The sequence below is a fragment of the Strongylocentrotus purpuratus genome, unplaced genomic scaffold (assembly GCF_000002235.5).
Source record: "Strongylocentrotus purpuratus isolate Spur 01 unplaced genomic scaffold, Spur_5.0 spur5_scaffold_1, whole genome shotgun sequence".
Taxonomy (NCBI): Eukaryota; Metazoa; Echinodermata; class Echinoidea; order Camarodonta; family Strongylocentrotidae; genus Strongylocentrotus; species Strongylocentrotus purpuratus.
The window spans coordinates 17,117,198-17,136,300 of record NW_022145594.1 but is presented as its reverse complement, the minus strand read 5'-3'; the positions used below and the strand labels follow the sequence as shown (position 1 = coordinate 17,136,300).

Genomic DNA, 19,103 nt, shown 5'->3' with positions numbered 1-19,103 from the left:
AAATATTGATTAAAAAAAATAATAATTTGGGTTTTCTCTTGTACGCATAAAACCTAAATTGTGTATTCTTTCATTAATATTCGACTTCAAACACATTTTGGGGGAAAAATCCTTGCAGAAATGTGTCTAAAATGACACCCTTTTTCGCATTATGATACAATTTAAGTGAAATTTTGCCATCAAGTTTTAAAGGCTCCCAACGCTTTAGAGGGGCTTTATTCGCAGTAGAGTACATGTATGTTCACATGTAGTAGCTGCGCTGTACATATAAGGGACATACATGTATTTTGATTTTCCTTGCTCTGTTCTCACTCCAGGCAACAGTAGCATTATTTGAGATACAATATAACGAAACCCATATTAAACTAATCACCTTTTCCTGTCTCCCTTTCTCCTCCTGTTTCAGGTGGCCATTAAAATCATCGACAAGACGCAACTAGAGGGCGATAACATCCAGAAGATCGTCCGTGAGGTCAAAGTGATGAAGCTCCTAAGTCATCCACACATCATACGGCTCTACCAAGTGATGGAGACAGATAGATACATGTACCTTGTTACCGAGTACGCCAGCGGAGGGGAGATATTCGGTAAGATCCAGTGGCGATTCTCACCCCCTGTCCACACACAACATTTTCTGTGATTAGGCGTGATTAGTTATACCGTTTCGTGATAGTTTTACGATGAAATTGTGTGTGTGTGGACGTTCACTAATGATACGTCGTATAACAAAACTAGTCTAACAAAACGCAGGTTTGGGCATCGTTTCGAACAGAAACTCAATAACTAATCACGCCTAATCACAGAAATTTTGTGTGTGGACGAAACTAGTGTAACTAGTGTAAGTAACTGGGCGGGGCTTAACGTGACCTCGAGCGAAAGGAGACCAGACCTCTCATTTCCGCTTCCATTTCATGACCGCAGTAGCAAACTGCGCACCTATACGACATTTCGCTGTAGAGTTTAAGGATTACAGTACTTTCTTCTGTGTGTGGACATCCAGGAATTTATACGATGATTATTTATACGACGTTTCTTGTGTGTGAACACTCTGAAATTAAGTTGGACCAGGGCCCTGTCATATGAAGAGTTGATATTAATCACAAATTATTTACGATTGATATTAATTGCAACTACTGTATGTACAATGTACATACAAATGAAAGAGATAGAGGACTGCAACCTTGCGATTGATTTGGATCAATCACAACTCTTTACAAGATGGCTCCCAGAAATAACCGTTATTAGTCAATGGTCATATCAGGAGATGTTCTTTTTTGGAGGAAACAAATGGCTGATACTGGATACATTGCACAGAATCGCTCATCAACAACTTATGCTCTGGTGATAAATACTCTGTTGTTTATTTCATTCATGAATCATGAGTACCTTAATTAACGTTGTATAAACCGCCCTCGTGTATTAACCGCACCCCTCTTTTTCAAAAAAAAAAAAAAAATGCTGAGATTTTTTCTTTTGTGTAAGATTAAAAAACAGTAGAGGACCGAGGATAGAACCTTGTGGTATGCCATGTAATAGAAGAAAAATTGGGGGAATTATTACTATATAAACTACATATTGCAATCTATCAGAAAGATTACTTTCAAACCAATATGACAGACAAATTTGAGTGTTGTTCTAGTTTCCGAGTGGTGAGTCAACACACTGATTACTGAGCTGGGAGACATAGCCAGGCATAGCGCCTGGTGCAGGGGCATAAATCGAAACTTTAAAAAAATAAAAAAATTATACTTCAACCCTGCCCCTGTCAATCCATGCTTTTTCTTTGTCGTCTTTTTAACATATCTAGATCATCTTATATCGCACGGTAAGATGACTGAGAGGGAAGCTCGGCAGAAGTTCAAGCAAATCGTTGCGGCCGTCCATTACTGTCACAAGCGAGGCATAGTACATAGAGACCTGAAGGCTGAAAATCTTCTTCTTGATGCCAACATGAATGTTAAAATAGCAGGTGAGGATTTTCTCCGTCTATTTTCTATTTTGTGTTTCAAGCCACACTGTACTACTTGTACCTACTTGCTCCCTCTACATGTTTATAGAAAACTTCCCCAATTGGTGCCTGTTGGTCCCCCATGATCCTCTTTGTCTTATGTTAATTGAGAGCTGAGTAAATGAGATAGCCACCTGTCACAGTGACCTCGCTGGCTTGCTGGGTGGTCTAATCCCTTCTGGCTGAACTAGTACAGCCGGCCTTTAAATAGTAGAGGTGTTGTGGTAGAGTGGTTTAAGCACTTGAAATGAATTTGAAAGGTTGTTGGTTAATCCCCCCCCCCCCCCCCCCCCCCACATGGCACTGGTGTATTTTGGCAAGGCATTAATCTACATCTGCCACTCCATACCCAGGAGAGAAATGGGGATCTGAAAGGATGGCGAAAGCCTTTGTGTTAGTAATTTCAAGGTGTCCATATGGTAGGAATATTCCCCAGGGAGTGGAGATGGTGCACACTGCATGGTGAATGAACTCATTGACCAGGGTAACAATATCTGTATAGAGACAGTATTTGTTGTTAAGCGCTATATAAATCCAGATTTTTATTTAATTTTCAGCTATTTGATTTTAAACCTCTCAATGCCTAAAGTCCTTCCAGCACAACCCACCCTAAAAAAACCAGAGAGGAGAGTCTAAACATTGTGTTGTTTTTTGGGACCATGGACCAAGAACAGCCTGAAATCAGCCTGAAACATAAGATCTTCTATGTACACTGTACATGGCTGACTACTATGCCTGTGTTATAGGAATGGTGCCTTTACAGATTAAAGTGTACCTGCCAACTTTTCATAGCAAAAAATTAGAAACAGAGTGCAATTTGTGTACTATTTGTGATTCAAATGGAATGGCTACTTTATGCTGGCCTTCAAACTAATAAATAAAACCTAGATTCTTTCTTTTTACTCTGAACTCTTTTGAGTCAAAGTACACAAATTGCACTCTATTTCTCATTAATTCCTGAGAGGTTTTCTTGATTAAAAGCAACTTAATATCAGGGTGGACATACAGTATACCCTTTAAGTGCAGTGTACTGCTATCATAATGTTGTGACAATTTTTTGTTGTAGGTGCAAACAGCCTTGTGTCGAATGAAGTTTAATCCATAATTTCTTTCCTTGGCACCTCGATCCGCAAGTTTCCCCCACTGTGTTTGGTCATAGGCTGTGATTTTGCTTGATTCCATGTTGAATTTCCCTCTTCTTTTTAAGGTCATTGTTCTATTGTTCTGCTCCATGTAGTAATTGATTTTCTTCTCCTTTTTTCCCTCCTGTCTAATTGTTTTATTAAATATTTTTTTAATTGAAAATTGAATATAATCTACATGCTGAATAGACAGCTCTTATTTATAACAGGGAATTTACAATTTACAAGCTTATCTTTTTACTAGATTTCCCCATATTTCACTACAGGTATATTTGTCTAATTTCAATTTAAATACCATGCAGTTGTATTTATATCTCTGTATGTTAAAGGTAAAGACCAGTATTGGTAACGCCCCAATTTCAAAAAAATGGAATGGAAGCTCTATTACCAATCATTCATGTGAAAGAATATGTTTTGACTAATACATGATGATAACAAATTTGCCGGGAAACCGCCTACTAATTGATATATTTGGTAAATTAGTTGATCTACACGGTCTGTGAGAGATATTTAACGCACGTGTCGTGCACGTGTGTGTATAGTCCCATATACATCTTTCTGTGTACGGTGCTTGTAACTTTACGAAGACTGGGCCAAATTTCTTATCATTTTGATGTTTCCAGAACCTTGCAGTACACACCCATACTTAAATGCTAGATGATCAATTCCGATTCCACGACGTTTCTGTCACAATGCAATCGCATGATCATAACTGGTCTTTACCTTTAAATCGACTGTATTATTACTTTCATGGCCTGATATTATTGTACGTATTTTTTAATACACCTATTGAAAGAACAGTTTTTTTCATTCTTATTGTTAATGATTTATGTACAGAATGTGAATGTGAAATATGACATACACCTAAACTGAAAACTGATACACAACTAAACTGAAAACTGAAACTGAAGTGTGTGATATTTTCCTCCCCTATCTACCTTCTTTCTTCGTCTTCCTTCCTTCTTTGCAGATTTTGGTTTCAGTAATTTCTTTGAGAAGGACCATCTACTGAAGACATGGTGCGGGAGTCCTCCCTACGCCGCGCCAGAACTCTTTGAAGGCAGGGAGTACAACGGTCCAAAGGCTGATGTGTGGGTAAGTCCGTAGCACACTGAGAGGGACAGTTGCGACATGATCAGGCATGTGCACTCCAATGCCAATTCGAGGAGCTCTAAATCGTTCTCTCCTACATACAGTCTCTATGGAAGGGATTTGTTTTAGCACTTAGTGAATTTGAGATATTTGTCCCGATTCTTGTTTCTATTATGTTTGTATTTCGAAATGTAAAGCGCCTTGAGCATGTTCATGTAAAGGCGCTCAATAAATACCAATATGTATGTATAAGACTAAAGCATAACACAGCACTGATAACCAGATCACGCCGACATCCGCGCTCGCGCTCATAGAAGATATACACAGCGCAGCCCGAACGTGATCGTTAGTTCCCCCCCCCCCAATCTACGGGCTACTACCCCAATCCTTCGGTGGTTCGCGACCTCGTAGTCCATCCAGAAAAATTTACTCCTAATTTCTCTTGTCTCAAGTTGGCAGGTATGGGTATCCGTATGAATAATTCAGTTGTTCACTAACTAACGAGTTATTTGTAATGACTAACAAAAGAATCTAAATAATTTTTCTAAAGGAGAGTACCTTTTTTTTGTGCAACTGTTATCATACACGTATTTGGATGAACTGGAGCTAAAAGATCTAGGTCACTTACCTTTGAGGAGAGAGGATAAGAGAGGGAAAGATAGAGATAGGGAGAGAGAGAGAGAGAGAGAAAGGGGGGAGGGGCTTTTAATGAGAAGACTTTTAATACACAAATAAAGAAATTTGTGTTATTGAAACGTAGATGTGTTCTATCTGGATCAATGACTACATGACATTTCATTGTGTTTTTTTCCTCTGCAGAGTCTGGGAGTAGTATTATATGTATTAGTATCTGGTGCTTTACCCTTTGACGGCAAGACGTTACACAACCTACGAGCCAGGGTGTTATCGGGACAGTTCAGAATACCATTCTTTATGTCAGAAGGTAAGCCTTGGTGCTTAATAGTAAGTGCTAGTGTAGTGCTAAAACACCTCAATAGCGTGTTAATTGAGCGTATACCAGTGATATCAGTGGGTTACACAACCTACGAGCCAGGGTGTTATCTGGACAGTTTAGAATACCATTCTTTATGTCAGAAGGTAAGTCTTGGTGCTAAGTACAGTATAGTGCTAGTGTATTGCTAAGACACCTCAATAGGGTGTTAAATGAGCGTATACTCTGTGCTCCGTCAGTCATTTGTGGAACAGTGTAAAGTATGAAACTACATGTAGCATGCATGAAATATATGATTAAGTTACGCAGCACAAGAGCCAGGGTGTTACCAGGCCAGTTTAAAATGCTGTTCTTTGTATCTGAAGGTAAGTCTAATGTGCTTAGGTAGTGCTAGTGTAGTGTTGAGTTGCCTTAGAAGCATGGTAATTGAGTGGATACCATTAATGTCAGTGGGTTATTTTGCGATAAAACTAATCAAATACTTGGTACACACAATGAAGAAAGGCGAAAGCATACCCATACATTATGCAATTAAACAACAACTTGCAGCAACGAATGGAAATAAAGCCAAGTTCATCATAACATAAAATCTACTGCAACTTGGTTATATAATAAAAAGGCATTGGAAAATGATAGTAGGAAAAAAATCCAAAGGGGCTGCTGATATTTGTCTTTTATCGCTACAATGATAAAATACAAAACAATTTCTTTGAAAATGAGATACACAGGCAAAAATGGTGTTGATTTTTTTGTTAAAATTGCCAGTTTTTATTGGATGGATGGATGCCATTGAAATATTGAATACTGTAGTGCGGTATGATAAAAAATTGTCAGCAAAGTTGAATACAGCGATATGAAATGTTTTTAAAGAGCAAACAAAAAACGGACAAGTTTCTGAGAAAGATATGAAAGAACAAAAGAGTAGGTTGAATGGATTTGGATGAGAAAGAAGATTAATTTCTATGAAGTCTTTTGAATCGGAGAATCACAACAATTGCTTTTATCCTTCACCAAAATTTAAGACCGTTCACGTATGTCGCAAAAACCACAGTTCCTTTGTTTGTTTGTGTGTGTACTATAAAATGAATGGCAAATGGGATGAAAAAAAAATGATTGTGTTCAACTATTAAAGGTCTAACACCCACTCACTTTATCTGTATGGTGTTAGATACAAAAATGTTAAGGTGCAGTATGCTTTGAAAGCTCCTGTGTTAAACGGCAGCATTTTACTACATGTGAACAAGCCTTAAAGGTAAAGATCAGTTTTGGAAACGCCCCCCTCTCAAAAAATGAAATGGAAGCTCTTATCACCAATCATGTGAAAGAATATGTTTTGACTAACACGTGATGATACAAATTTTGCAGAGAAACAGCCTACTAATTGATATATTTGGTAAATCATTGTTTCTATTTGGACCTGATAGATATTGCGCATGTGTCACGCACTTGTCGCGTAGTCCCCATGTACATCTTTCTGTGTACAGTGCTTGTAACTTTACCAAGACCTGGCCAAATTTCTTATCATTTTGATGATTCCAGAACCTTGCAGTGCACACCAATACTCATATGCTAGATGATCAACCTTTTCTGATCAATTTTCACAACAATTCTTTCACAGTGCAATCGCATGAGCATAACTGGTCTTCATCTTTAAGAGTTTTCATAACCTTTCAGGGACAGTAGATGATCTTTTCTAGAACTTGTTTTGATATTGAGATACAAAATATAAATCACTCTTCCAAAGTATTTACTTAAATAACAAAAGCAAAGAGGAGAGTACCTTTTTGCAAAAGTGCAACCCTACTCTTCGATCAACTGTAAACCAAAAGTGTGTTTGGATGAACTTGAGGTAGAAGATAGGTCACTTGTCTTTTAGGAGAGAGGGTGAGAGAGGTAGAGAGAGAGAGAGAGACAGAGAGGGGTAGAGAGAGAGATGGGGTAGAGAGAGAGAGGGGGACAGGGAGAGAGAGAGAGAGAGAGAGACAGGGAGAGAGGGAGACAAGGAGAGAGAGGGAGAGAGACAGACAGAGTTAGACAGAAAAGAAGAGAGAAATCCATTTATTAGATAGAGAGAGGGAGGGGGAGGGGAGCGAGATAGAGAGTCAGAAACAGAAGAGAAATTTGTGAACTCCCTCTCCCCCCCCCCTGGTAGAGAGAGAGAGAGAGAGAGAGATATATATATATATAGATATACAGTATATATATATATATATATATATATATATAGGACACAAGGTAGATAAATAAAAACACCGGAGAAGTGAATATTCCACTGACGTTTCGGGCATTGCCCTTTATCGAAGTGATTCAAGCATGAACAACAATATACAAAATCAAAAATATATAGGCGACGCTTGGTAGTCAAGATGCAAAGGCGTGTGAGAGTACGTGAAAGAAGAGAAAAAGAGATAGAGAAACGTCACAAAGCTCAAAAGTTGGACCATTGTGACGTGAGAAAATAGGAGAAAATTAGAAATATAGGGAGCGTTAGAAGAGCGTATCTCCAGGGGAGATACGCGGAAAGCAAAAGAAAAGGAAAAGAAGAGGCGCACAGAAAGAAAAATAAGCAATTGAAAAAGCATTATGACGTAATAAAGATATTAAAGGGCTATGCCCGAAACGTCAGTGGAATATTCACTTCTCCGGTGTTTTTATTTATCTACCTTGTGTCCTATTCATTTTATGCACCGACGCAGAACCATTTATTTTTACATTATATATATATATATATATATATATATGTATATATATATAGTATATATACAGAGAGAGAGAGAGAGAGAGAAAGAGAGAGAGAGAGAGAGTAAAGGGGGGGGGGCAAGAGAGCAAGAGACAGAGTTAGACAGAAAAGAAGAGAGAAATCTATTTATTAAATAGAGAGAGGGAGGGGGAGAGCGAGATAGAGAGAGTCGGGAGACAGAAGAGAAATTGATATTTATATAGAGAGAGAGAGAGACAGACTGGGTCATTGCGCGTTTAATTTGTATTTATCATCTAATGCTATGACCCAATTCGCCAATAGTAAACCATTGTAAAGTATGTCATGAACATGTGTTTGTCAACTGTACCCAGTTTGATACACCTCCCTAAGTTAAGTGTACATATGAAGTCAATTTTTGAGCAATGTTTGCCTGAGTACACATTTTTAAACCTCTTCATTGCCAGAAAACAAACGGTATGGATACACTATTAATGGTAAATGAAGTTATAATTTTGGAGCAATGTTTGCCAGTTTGCCTGAGTATATTTTTAAGCCTATTCATACAGTGTAGGTAAAAAAAAAAAAAATAACGGTATGGACACACTATTAATGGTATCTGGAGAGAGCTACCTTGTTTCTCTTTGTGAGTATCGTGAGTAGGAAAAGGTCAGGCTCAGATGGTTTGCAGGAGAAGCAAACATGGCCCCGTTTCATAAAACTTGATATCAATAACAAGTTACAAACTACAGTTATAAGCTGCTGAAATCAAGGCATCTGATTGGCTGAGAGCAAACTTGTCATCGAAATTTAGCATTTGTTATAGATAAAAAGTTTTATGAAACAGGCCCCTGATCCAAGCTCTATTTGGCATGCTTTCCAATCCTCTGCTTCATGACTTTGCTTTTGTAAGGTTTCTTTCTCTTTTGTAAATCTGATGGGTATATTGGAGTTTTCTCTGTTATGTCATAATTAGAGCAAAACATTGTTTTCTACATCAAGTAAATGATGATGGAGTATGTATTTGAATCTATAGGTCATTGATGATGATGATGATGATGAAGATGAAGAAAGGAATGCTTGTGATGGAGAAGTCTGGATGTTGACTGGTAAGAAGAAGTATGAGGAGGATGAAGACAATAAGTAGGAGAAGTAGAAGGAAGAGGAGCAGATAATGAGATGGAGGAGGTAGAAGGTACAGAAAATGATGAAAATTCTATATAATGTTCGGATAATTATACATGTAAATTAAAGAACAAGGGGGTCATCTCCTCTCAACCCTTGTGAATGTTGAGCCCAAAATGATGATAAAAAAATCCCTACACCAAATATGCAAATACAATCCATATCTTAAACAGGTTTTGACTTTTGAGGATTGTAGAAAGACCCGTTTTCAGAGGTGCCAACCAGTACGATTTAATCGTATTTTGTACGATAATAAGAGTGGAATACGATAATACGATATCACCTCTTAAAATATGATTTTTCAAAAAAATAACGTTTTTTTTTTTTTTTTATTTAATTTTTATTATTATTTTATTTATTTATTATTATTATTATTATTTTTTTTTTTTTTTTTTTTTTGGGGGGTAATATCCATAAAAACCACGGAAACGCATTAAAACATGAACAGGTAAACCCCCGCAGCCCCAACAAAAACTTTGCTTTACAATTTTCTTTTAAAATTTTAATGAAAGAGCAAACATTTTACTTGACTGTACGTACCAGTATCACATTTTTCTGAAATTTTACTGGCCCGGGGCCAACCGGCCATTGGTAGTGTTGAGTTTTCGTGAAAATCTGATTTTTCTCTCCAAAATCTGATTTTTTAGGATACTCAGTCTGTTTTTTTGTGTCAAGAGGTTGGCATCTCTGCTGTACTACATTATTGCAGTTTTTACAAGAGCCATATTGTGAATTCAGTGCATCATTTTATATGGAGTGGCTTATATAGTCACTTGTGTGTGAATCTTCAAGGTGATTTTGTGGCTGAAGCTAGAGCTTGGAACTAAAAAGAACCGAGTTTGCAGTTAAAACAAGGTATATAGATGAACATGTACAATTGAATATGTTTTTAAAAAAAACTAATTACAGCAAAAATATGGTCTTTACGGTATGCATTTGCGCTGCGTTACGACATCAATAGGTTTTTAATAGGTGAAAGGAAGGCCGGTTGAAAAATACTAATTTTGATGGTAAAATACTAATTTTGCAGGTGCTAAGTACTAATTTGTACTTCCAAAGGTTGGCAGCTCTGCATTTTGATTAATGATAATGTTATTTTATAAGTGATTTACAATGGTGCTGCTCCAAATGGTCCTAAAATCTATTAAAAGAATGGTCAATTCCTCTTGGACCCTGTAAGTGTTGAGCCCGAAATGATAATCTAATCAACACTAACGATGCAAATGTAATCCTTATGTTGACAGGTTGTGAGGATCTCATAAGGCACATGCTGATCCTGGACGCAAGTCGGCGCTATACCACAGACCAGGTCCTGAACCATCGTTGGACCAAGGGCGATGGACCAGATCCAGTCTTCGATAAGATGTTTGCAGAGCACAACGTACAGAGCAATCAGGAAGAGCCGGTCAACGAGCTGATCTTACAGCATATGGTGTCCATGGGGCTGAAGACAGAAGCCATAATGCAGGTCAGTCAATAAGCCATCTTACCAGATACATGTAAAGCACTTGTAAAAGTGAGCCCCAAATATCCACATATGTTTTACACATAGAGACGTCTTACTTTGGACTCCAAACACTTGAGAGGGGCTTTGAAAAACATCTACAATCAAACCTGTCTTAGTGGTCACCTCTCTGTAGTGGCCATGGATTTTGTCTTCCTTTTGTCTTCCTTTGTATAATTTAAATCTGCCCAGAAATAGAAGTCACAACAATGTTGGAAACCAAAAAAACACTATAAGATCTATTACACCTACTTCTTAAAATGCATCTGTTATCAAAATGTTGCAAACCCATATGTAATACCAGTATTTCCTTTCACCTCTATCCACTTTTCTGTCACTCTTTCCTCAGTCTATAACGAACCAAAGTTACGATGAAAACAGTGCAATCTACCATCTCCTGCTGGACAAGCACCGGCGCCACCTGAAGGCCGCGGAGGAGAGCCAATCAGCGGCGGCCCTGTACGCCCTGGCCCTCGGGGAGGGCGTGGCCGCTCAGCGGAACCTAATGCTCGGCGATCAGATGATTCCCCAAGTCAATGTGACGAACGAGGATAACCAAGTCATTCAGGTGGGTTTCGTGTCAAGGAAGACAATTCATTATATTGATAGTAATAAGAATAATCTATTCTTGTGTCGGGTAAACTACACTTGATTTGACTTTGATTTGATTTGATTTGATTTCTGCATGTTTTTCAAATACAATAACTGAATAACAAAGAATGTTTAAACTTAAGATATAATGCAAATATGCAAACAATGATAATTTTGATACAGAAAACTTCCATTGGTTGGGGATAATCAAAAACTGTAGTTTTTAAAGCTTCTAACAACCTTGCATTTTGTGGGCAACCTTTCGTCCACTCCTGTGGACTTTCTCAAGCTAAGTGATCAGTCACACTTTTTTAGCGATGCCTGGTGTCTTGCGATCACTAATAATAACTTTATATCAATAAATGAATATCAAATTGATGAATTTAGCCCTTAAAAAAAATCCTGCTTGAAAGGGTTTAAAAAAAGGGGGATTTTTTTAGTTGTGACCATGTGTTAACAATTTACAAATCGTTTTCACCCCAGAGGTCAATTTGGATTGTGGGCAAGGGCATAAAATCCCCTATTCGTCTACGGCATGAAGTATTTTACTACTTCACTCACAAGTATTGAATAGCTACAGTGCCATTATCTTCTTCTTTGTTTTTCGGTCTCATGACCAACTAGAGGAGATGGTTTGCCCAAAATGCAAATAATATGCAAATAATTTGTACTGCTATCTTATTTATGCATATATACAGTACATAGCACTCAAATGATCCACTACAGGAGTCATTGGGAACAAAATTGTTACAGTTATTTTCTTTCATTTTAAAGTATTATGACCAGCTCACAGGAGATGGTTTGTTCTAACTTCCCTGCAAATATTAATCAATTTCACCTTCATTTTGTTACAGTCTAATGACCAACTAGAGGAGATGGATAGCGACCCAGAGGAGCCCAGCCCCGAGGCCCTCGCCCGCTACCTCCAAATCCGTAGGAACACCGTCATCCCCGGGGACCCCTCTGGCCACAAGGTCCCCGCGGCCTTGCGAGCCAAGCTCCCTGCCCCTCCCCAGCTGGCCGGTATGGGGCTAGGGGGTATGGGGCTTGGAGGGGGAGGGGAGGGCGACGCCCACCTGGCTGGCTTGTTGGGGCTGCCCTTTGGTGGGGCGGGTGCTGCGTACAACATCAACTTGCCACAGAACTTGCCTCTGTTGAATACTATGCCCAACCAAGCGGAGCAACAGCTTACATACAAGGTAAAATATCTCATCTGTTGACCACTTGAAGAAATTACTCAAGTCACATATTTTCTGTTATAAATTACTTTATTACCAGCCTACATATACTTGACTGATCTCCAAAAAGTGACCAACTTTTGTTAATAAGTGGCCCAAACATTGTGGAGCGGTGTGTGCAGCACTTTGTAACCACAAGGAAAAGGCGTTATATCAAATATCTTTTGGATTGGATTGGATTAGATTGGAAACAAGAAAGCAGGTTTATACTGAGTTTACTTTTGCCACAAATGCCAATAGACAAGAGGGGTGTTTCACAAAGACTAAGATCGACTTAAACTGGACCTGAACTATGGCAGGCCATTCATGCCACTGGTTGGTCTCATCATTGGTCCCTCAAGGGACATTTTACATCTTTTGATCGTTCATTATTGAAGGAAAGAATATTATCTAAAGATCACAATTTCTAAGGTTTTTCCCCTCTCATTTTACATCTGGTTCAAGATTTTTTAAGGGCACGAATGGCCTGCCATAGTTCAAGCCCAACTTAAGTCAATCTTACTCTTGTTGAAAAACTCCACTGTTAACTAATGCATTTCAATCAAGGCATCTTTCTCTCTTTTTCCCTTGGCATCGTATCATGAAACAATCATAATAACCAGTTCAGCGACCTCCCATCGAAACGCATTTTAATTTCACACACGTTTCAATAGGATGACCGCAAACTTGTACTTGAAACACTGCCCACCCATGTTACAAGCCATTTCATTCACCCATTGTGCATAATGGCATCACTTATAGATGATATCCACTTTGCATACACCAGTTTTGTGTCTAGGTCAGGGAAGCCTCTGACAAGTTGTCAAGAGAAACTTTTATTCAAAAGGCTTGCATAAAATTTGTTTAACAGGTATATGTGCTGGTGTGCCTTTCTGCGCTGAAAAAGAGTATTGATGGAGGAGAATTCTCACTAGGCCTTGCAAAATCTGCTCTTAATTACTTATATCTGCAATGATAAGAGAATGTACAGAATAAAGGATTGAGAGAAAGGAAAATAAGAGGTACAAATGTAGACAACCTCATTTGCACTTTGAAGAATTTGTTGCCCTGACAATGCCTATCATTAACGATCCACAAGTTTGATGTTGCAAAGTTTCTTGTTCTAGGTGAATACACATAACTCGTCAATATATATTAAACACTCCCAGTCTGGAAACTCCAGGGTAGCGTTTCACGAAACCATCATAAGTACAAGTTCACCGACATCCCATTGAAATGCATGTTGAACTTAATACACGCATTTCAATAGGATGTCGGTGAAGTGGTACTTATGACAGTTTCATGAGACACTGCCCTGATTCCAACCCTCCTTTCCTTGCCTGAAAGGGATCCGGTAACTTTGTCTCAGTTTCTGAAACTAAATCCTGGATTTAGCTCTTGCTGCAATCATAATTATAAACCTTTAGGTCAGGCAGGAACCCCATGACTTTTACAAGCCAATCGCCTGTCTGATTATCAAGATATTTAGGATTGGAAATCAAAACCAAATTTTGCGTTTTCCTAATTACTACAGTCTGTTGTGAAAACGAGTGTGGTAAAACCGGTCACTCAAAGATTTTTACTTTTTTGAGGCACTTCTTCATCATTTTGAAGCGCAATTTTTTTAGGGCTTCAATATTACACCCTACCACATACACTGATAATACTGTACGTAGGACCGTGCATCTCAGATTTAACATTGTTAAACAATGCTTTTAACCTTCAGGAGCAGAATCTGCTGAAGCCGCCCGTCCTAGAAGCCACCGCCGGGCAGTCTAGCTTTGGTCGCAGGGCGTCCGACGGGGGAGCCAACATGTATCTCAACATCCAGCAGTTCAGAAAGCAGCTACAGACCACCGTCCGCACCAGCCAGCCCGGGGACATCGACGCAACTGGACAGGTACGTACTCCCAGGGTGGTGTTTCACAAAGATCCTAAGTTGAAATTAACTCAAAGTTGGACTTAAATATTATGGAGAGCCATTTGTAGCCTTTAATGAAATAAATATATCTACAAGCAAAAATTGAAGTATTTAAGACTTCTCATAAATTCCACATCAAGAACATGAAATCTCCTGAGATAATAGAAAATATGAATGATTTGAATCAACATTTATGCCTTTAAAAATAACTTTTATAAACAAATTTCAAAGATGCTAACGGCTTTCCATAATTGTTAAAGGTAAAGACCAGTTATGGTCATGCGATTGCATCGTGAAAGAAACGTTGTGATATCGATTAGAAAAGGTTGATCATCTAGCATCTAGCATCTGCAAGGTTCTGGAATCATCAAAATGATAAGAAATTTGGCCCATTCTTCGTAAAGTTACAAGCACTATACACAGAAAGATGTATATGGGACTACCCTATATCTCTCACAGACCATGAGAGAAACAAATTTACCAAATATATGAATTAGTAGGCGGTTTCCCAGCAAATTTTTTATCATCATGTATTAGTCAAAACATATTCTTTCACATGATTGGTAATGAGAGCTTCCATTTCATTTTTTTTCATCCTTTTCATAAACTGTTTCATAATGTTTTATATGATTCTTACATGTAGTTTGGTGCTGAGACATTACAGCAGAGATTATCCGATACAACTATGCCAGAGGAAGACGAGAACTCGGACGGGGAGCCTGATGAAGAGGCAATACGAAGGTGAGTGACAGAACGAAGGAATGGTGCCTATAGATGAAGGAGAGAGGGAAAGGAAAGAAATATGAACAAGTATGAGATTACAATAAAAATGAAAGATGGGGGTCCTTATGAAAAGGTTGTGCAGGTGAGTTACAGTACAAATGAATAGAATCTAAGGATGAAGGAAAGAAATATGAATGAGTATGACTATGAGATAGGTTGATTGAAATATAAATCAAATGATAGGGGTCCTTATGATAAGGTTGTTCAGGTGAGTGACCGAATGAAGGAATATAATCTATCGATGAAGGAGAGAGGGAAAGGAAAGAAATATGAATGAGTGTGAGATAGGTTGATGGAAATATAGATCAAATGATATGGTTCCTTATGACAGGTTGATTACAATAGAAATGAAAGATGGCTGTCCCTATGAAAACGTAATATTTAGGTGAGTTCCAGAAAGAAGGAATGAAATCTGAAGATGAAAGAGAGAGGGAAAGGAAAGAAATATGAATAAGGCCTAAAATAAAAACTTGTTGTATTGCCCTTTGGGTGCCAAAACATGGGTCGGTCAGTCTGATTTTTTTTTTTTTTTAAACTTTTTTTTTGTCACCCTCTTTTGGCCGATATTTTTCAGATTTGAATGTTTTTGTTGTTTTTGTTGTTTTTTCCCGCCCTCTTTTGGCCGATATTTCTCAGTTTTAATGCTTTAATACATGTGTTTCAGCGTCATCATTCCATTGATATCTTTTTCACCTCATAAAAATACTTTTATTCATCACTCATGGTTTGCCCGAGTGATAATTTTGGAATAATTTCATTTCATGCATTTATATCCCATTTTTTAAACAAACAAAATACATATTTTTTTTTTATTCATTAATAAGAAATAAAATAAAAAACAGTTATAAAATTTATTTTTTTTAAATGCTGACCGTAGATTTTCAGATTTTTGGGTAGGTTGCAAAGGGCAATACAACAAGTTTTTATTTTAGGCCTAAGTATGAGATTACAAGAAAAACGAAATATGGGGGTCCTTATGAAAAGGTGATATTCAGTTGAGTGACAGAACAAAGGAATGGAACCAGTAGATGAAGGAAAGGGACGAAATATGAATAATCATGAGGTAGGTTTATAACATTAAAAATGAAAGATAGGGTCCTTATAAAAAGTTTGTGCAGGTGAGTGACAGAACGAAGGAATGGAACCTATCGTTGAAGAAGAGAGGGAAAGGAAAGAAATATGAATGTGTGAGAGACAGATTGATTGAAATATAAATCAAATGATGGGAGTCCTTATGACAGGTTGATTACAGTAGAGATGAAATAAAATCCTTATAAAAAGGTGATAGTCAGGTGGGTGAAAGAACAAAGGAATGGAACCTGTAAATGAAGGAGAGAGGGAAGGATTGATAGAATGAATTGAATGTGAGTGAGACAACGAAGGAATGAATTCAAAATGAAGGAGAGAGGGAAGGATTGATAGAATGAATTGAATGTGAGTGAGACAACAAAGGAATGGATTCAAAATGAAGAGAGAGGGAATGTGTAGGAGAGAGTTAGGTTGATTAGTCATGAAGGGTTTGGTGGAAATAATGTAAAGAATGGGGAGCCTGATAAATAAGTACTATTTGTGGAACTCAAAGAGCAATAGTTTGGAGATAAAGGGATGGGTTAAGCAAAAGGAATGAAACAATTGTGAAAAAAAAGGAATGTATGTACAAGTTAAATAAAGGACTAGGTTAGAAAGGGAAGGGATGTTTAGAATTGTGATTAATGAAGTACATCCACTCATTCTAAAATGAATTGAAAGGAAATACAGTGATTGGTCCAGCATATGTTTTAATAATTGTAATACCCTTCTAATTTCTGTTTTCCTTTTATCACAGATATCTTGACAAGGGTCGCTGCCGGCACACCATCGGTCCCGACGTCCTCACAAACAACGACATGCCTCTCGTCTCCCGCCCCCGACACAATCGCTTCCTTCAACCGGAACGCTCCCTGCACCTCTTTGCCTCCACCAACGCACGGCGGGCCTCCGACGGCATGCCCAATCTCCAGTACTACCAACGGGAGCGTCTGGAACGGCTGGCCGCTACCGGAGGGGGTAGCAGCAGTAGTCAAAAGAGCTCTCTCAAGCAGCTTCATAAGGAGTGTCAGCAGTTACAAAAGCAGTTCAGCTCCCCCATCGATGCACGAGCACAGGAGCTGCAAATGCAGATGCAACAGCATCAGCATCACTTACACAAGGAGAAGATGCAAACTGGATTGGTAAAAACAATGCATAAACATTTGAAACTCCTATATCATGTACAGAGAGCTAGAAGGGTACTAACAGACTTAATACCTGTCTTGCTTTTAAAGGCATCTTTTAACAATGTTAAATCGGAGATACATGACTCTACGTGTTATCAGTGTCCGTGATATGGTGTAATATTGAAGCCCTAAAAAATTGCGTTTCAAAATGATCATGAAGTGCCTCAAAAAAGTAAAAATCCTTGAGTGACTGGTTTTGCCATACTCATTTTTTCCAATAGACTGTAGTGTTATAAAAACCGTTAGGAAAACAGAAATGAAATCTTGATTTCCAATCATAAATATCTTGATAATCAGACAGGCGATCGGCTTATAAAATTCATGGATTCCTGACTGACCTAAAGGTTTATAATTATGATTGCAGCATGAGCTTAAATCCAGGATTTTATTTCAGAATCTGAGGCAATGTTACCGAGTCACTTTAATACCCCCTGCATCTTGCTTGTGATAGATGACATTAGGGTTTTTAGATTGAGTGGACGAGAACACGACGAACGCCGACTGATCATGCGTGTCAACGTACTTAACTGCCCATGTTGACTACAATTAGAAATCTTTTAGATTGCACTCGAAGATATACATGCATGCAGGAAGTAACACTATGAACATCACGGTCAAAGAAAGAGGACAAAATATACAGTTCCTCATTCTACCCTCAACAAAAGAATATCCCTTCACTGCTATTATGTAAAATGTGTAGAACAGGTGAATATGCATGTGACACCTGTTCTACACATTTTTGCATAATAGCAGGGAAGGGATGTTCTTTTGTCCACCCAAGGAACTGTATATTTTATGCGCACGCGGCATACTAGTACATTGAGCATGTAAATGCCAATATGTATGTATGTACTAGATTTAGGAAAATCAAGGTTGACGCATTCTCGATCGCCGACCGAGATGACGTAACGCATGCGCAGTGCCTTAAAATGACGTCACACATTGCAGTCAAAGGTTTTGACGTGCAAATCTAAAAGTCCCTATTGTAAATGAAGTAGTTCATTCATAGTGTATGTAGGATTAGATTTTGCCCCTCCGATGTTTTAGTCTGATGAACATCAGATACAGTCAAACCTGGGCATCTAATTCATACACCCATATTTTATACATTTTTAGCAGATGGCTAGTACTGAGAGACATAAGAGTGATCCATTAATGTTTAGTTGGTTATCTATGACAGAATGAGAAGTGCGAAAATTAAACAACAAAAATGTGTTGTGTATATTTGATAAGTTTTAGGAGACTAATCTTGCATGGTATACACTTTAGGAGACTAATCTTGCATTGTATAAGTTTTAGTAGACTAATCTTGCATTGTATAAGTTTTAGTAGACTAATCTTGCATGGTATACATTTTAGGAGACTAATCTTGCGTTGTATAAGTTTTAGGAGACTAATCTTGCATGGTATACATTTTAGGAGACTAATCTTGCATTGTATACATTTTAGGAGACTAACCTTGCATTGTATAAGTTTTAGGAGATTAATCTTGCTTTGTATAAGTTTTAGGAGACTAATCTTGCATTGTATACATTTTAGGAGACTAACCTAGCATTGTATAAGTTTTAGGAGACTAATCCTGCATTGTATAAGTTTTAGGAGACTAATCTTGCATTGTATAAGTTTTAGGAGACTAATCTTGCATTGTATACGTTTTAGGAGACTAATCTTGCATTGTATAAGTTTTAGGAGACTAATCTTGCATTGTATAAGTTTTAGGAGACTAACCTTGCATTGTATAAGTTTTAGGAGACT

At 38.0% G+C, this 19,103-nt stretch overlaps 1 protein-coding gene across 2 annotated transcripts in view; it reads left to right on the top strand.

Annotated features, from left to right (window-relative positions):
- The first annotated feature begins 271 nt into the window (after positions 1–271).
- The window catches only part of LOC593886 (serine/threonine-protein kinase SIK3), a 28,282-nt gene continuing 9,450 nt past the window's right edge, over positions 272–19,103 (top strand). Inside the window, exons 1-10 of one of the 2 annotated variants that reach the window (XM_030977744.1) lie at positions 272–587; positions 1,808–1,969; positions 4,121–4,245; positions 5,062–5,185; positions 10,322–10,545; positions 10,931–11,149; positions 12,027–12,371; positions 14,116–14,289; positions 14,954–15,051; positions 16,919–17,303. In XM_030977744.1, coding sequence (XP_030833604.1) covers positions 482–587; positions 1,808–1,969; positions 4,121–4,245; positions 5,062–5,185; positions 10,322–10,545; positions 10,931–11,149; positions 12,027–12,371; positions 14,116–14,289; positions 14,954–15,051; positions 16,919–17,303 — 1,962 coding nt within the window. In that variant the 5' untranslated portion in view covers positions 272–481. Of the gene's footprint in view, positions 588–1,807; positions 1,970–4,120; positions 4,246–5,061; positions 5,186–5,281; positions 5,341–10,321; positions 10,546–10,930; positions 11,150–12,026; positions 12,372–14,115; positions 14,290–14,953; positions 15,052–16,918; positions 17,304–19,103 lie in introns of those variants that run through there. The other variant, XM_030977745.1, reaches the window with a different exon arrangement.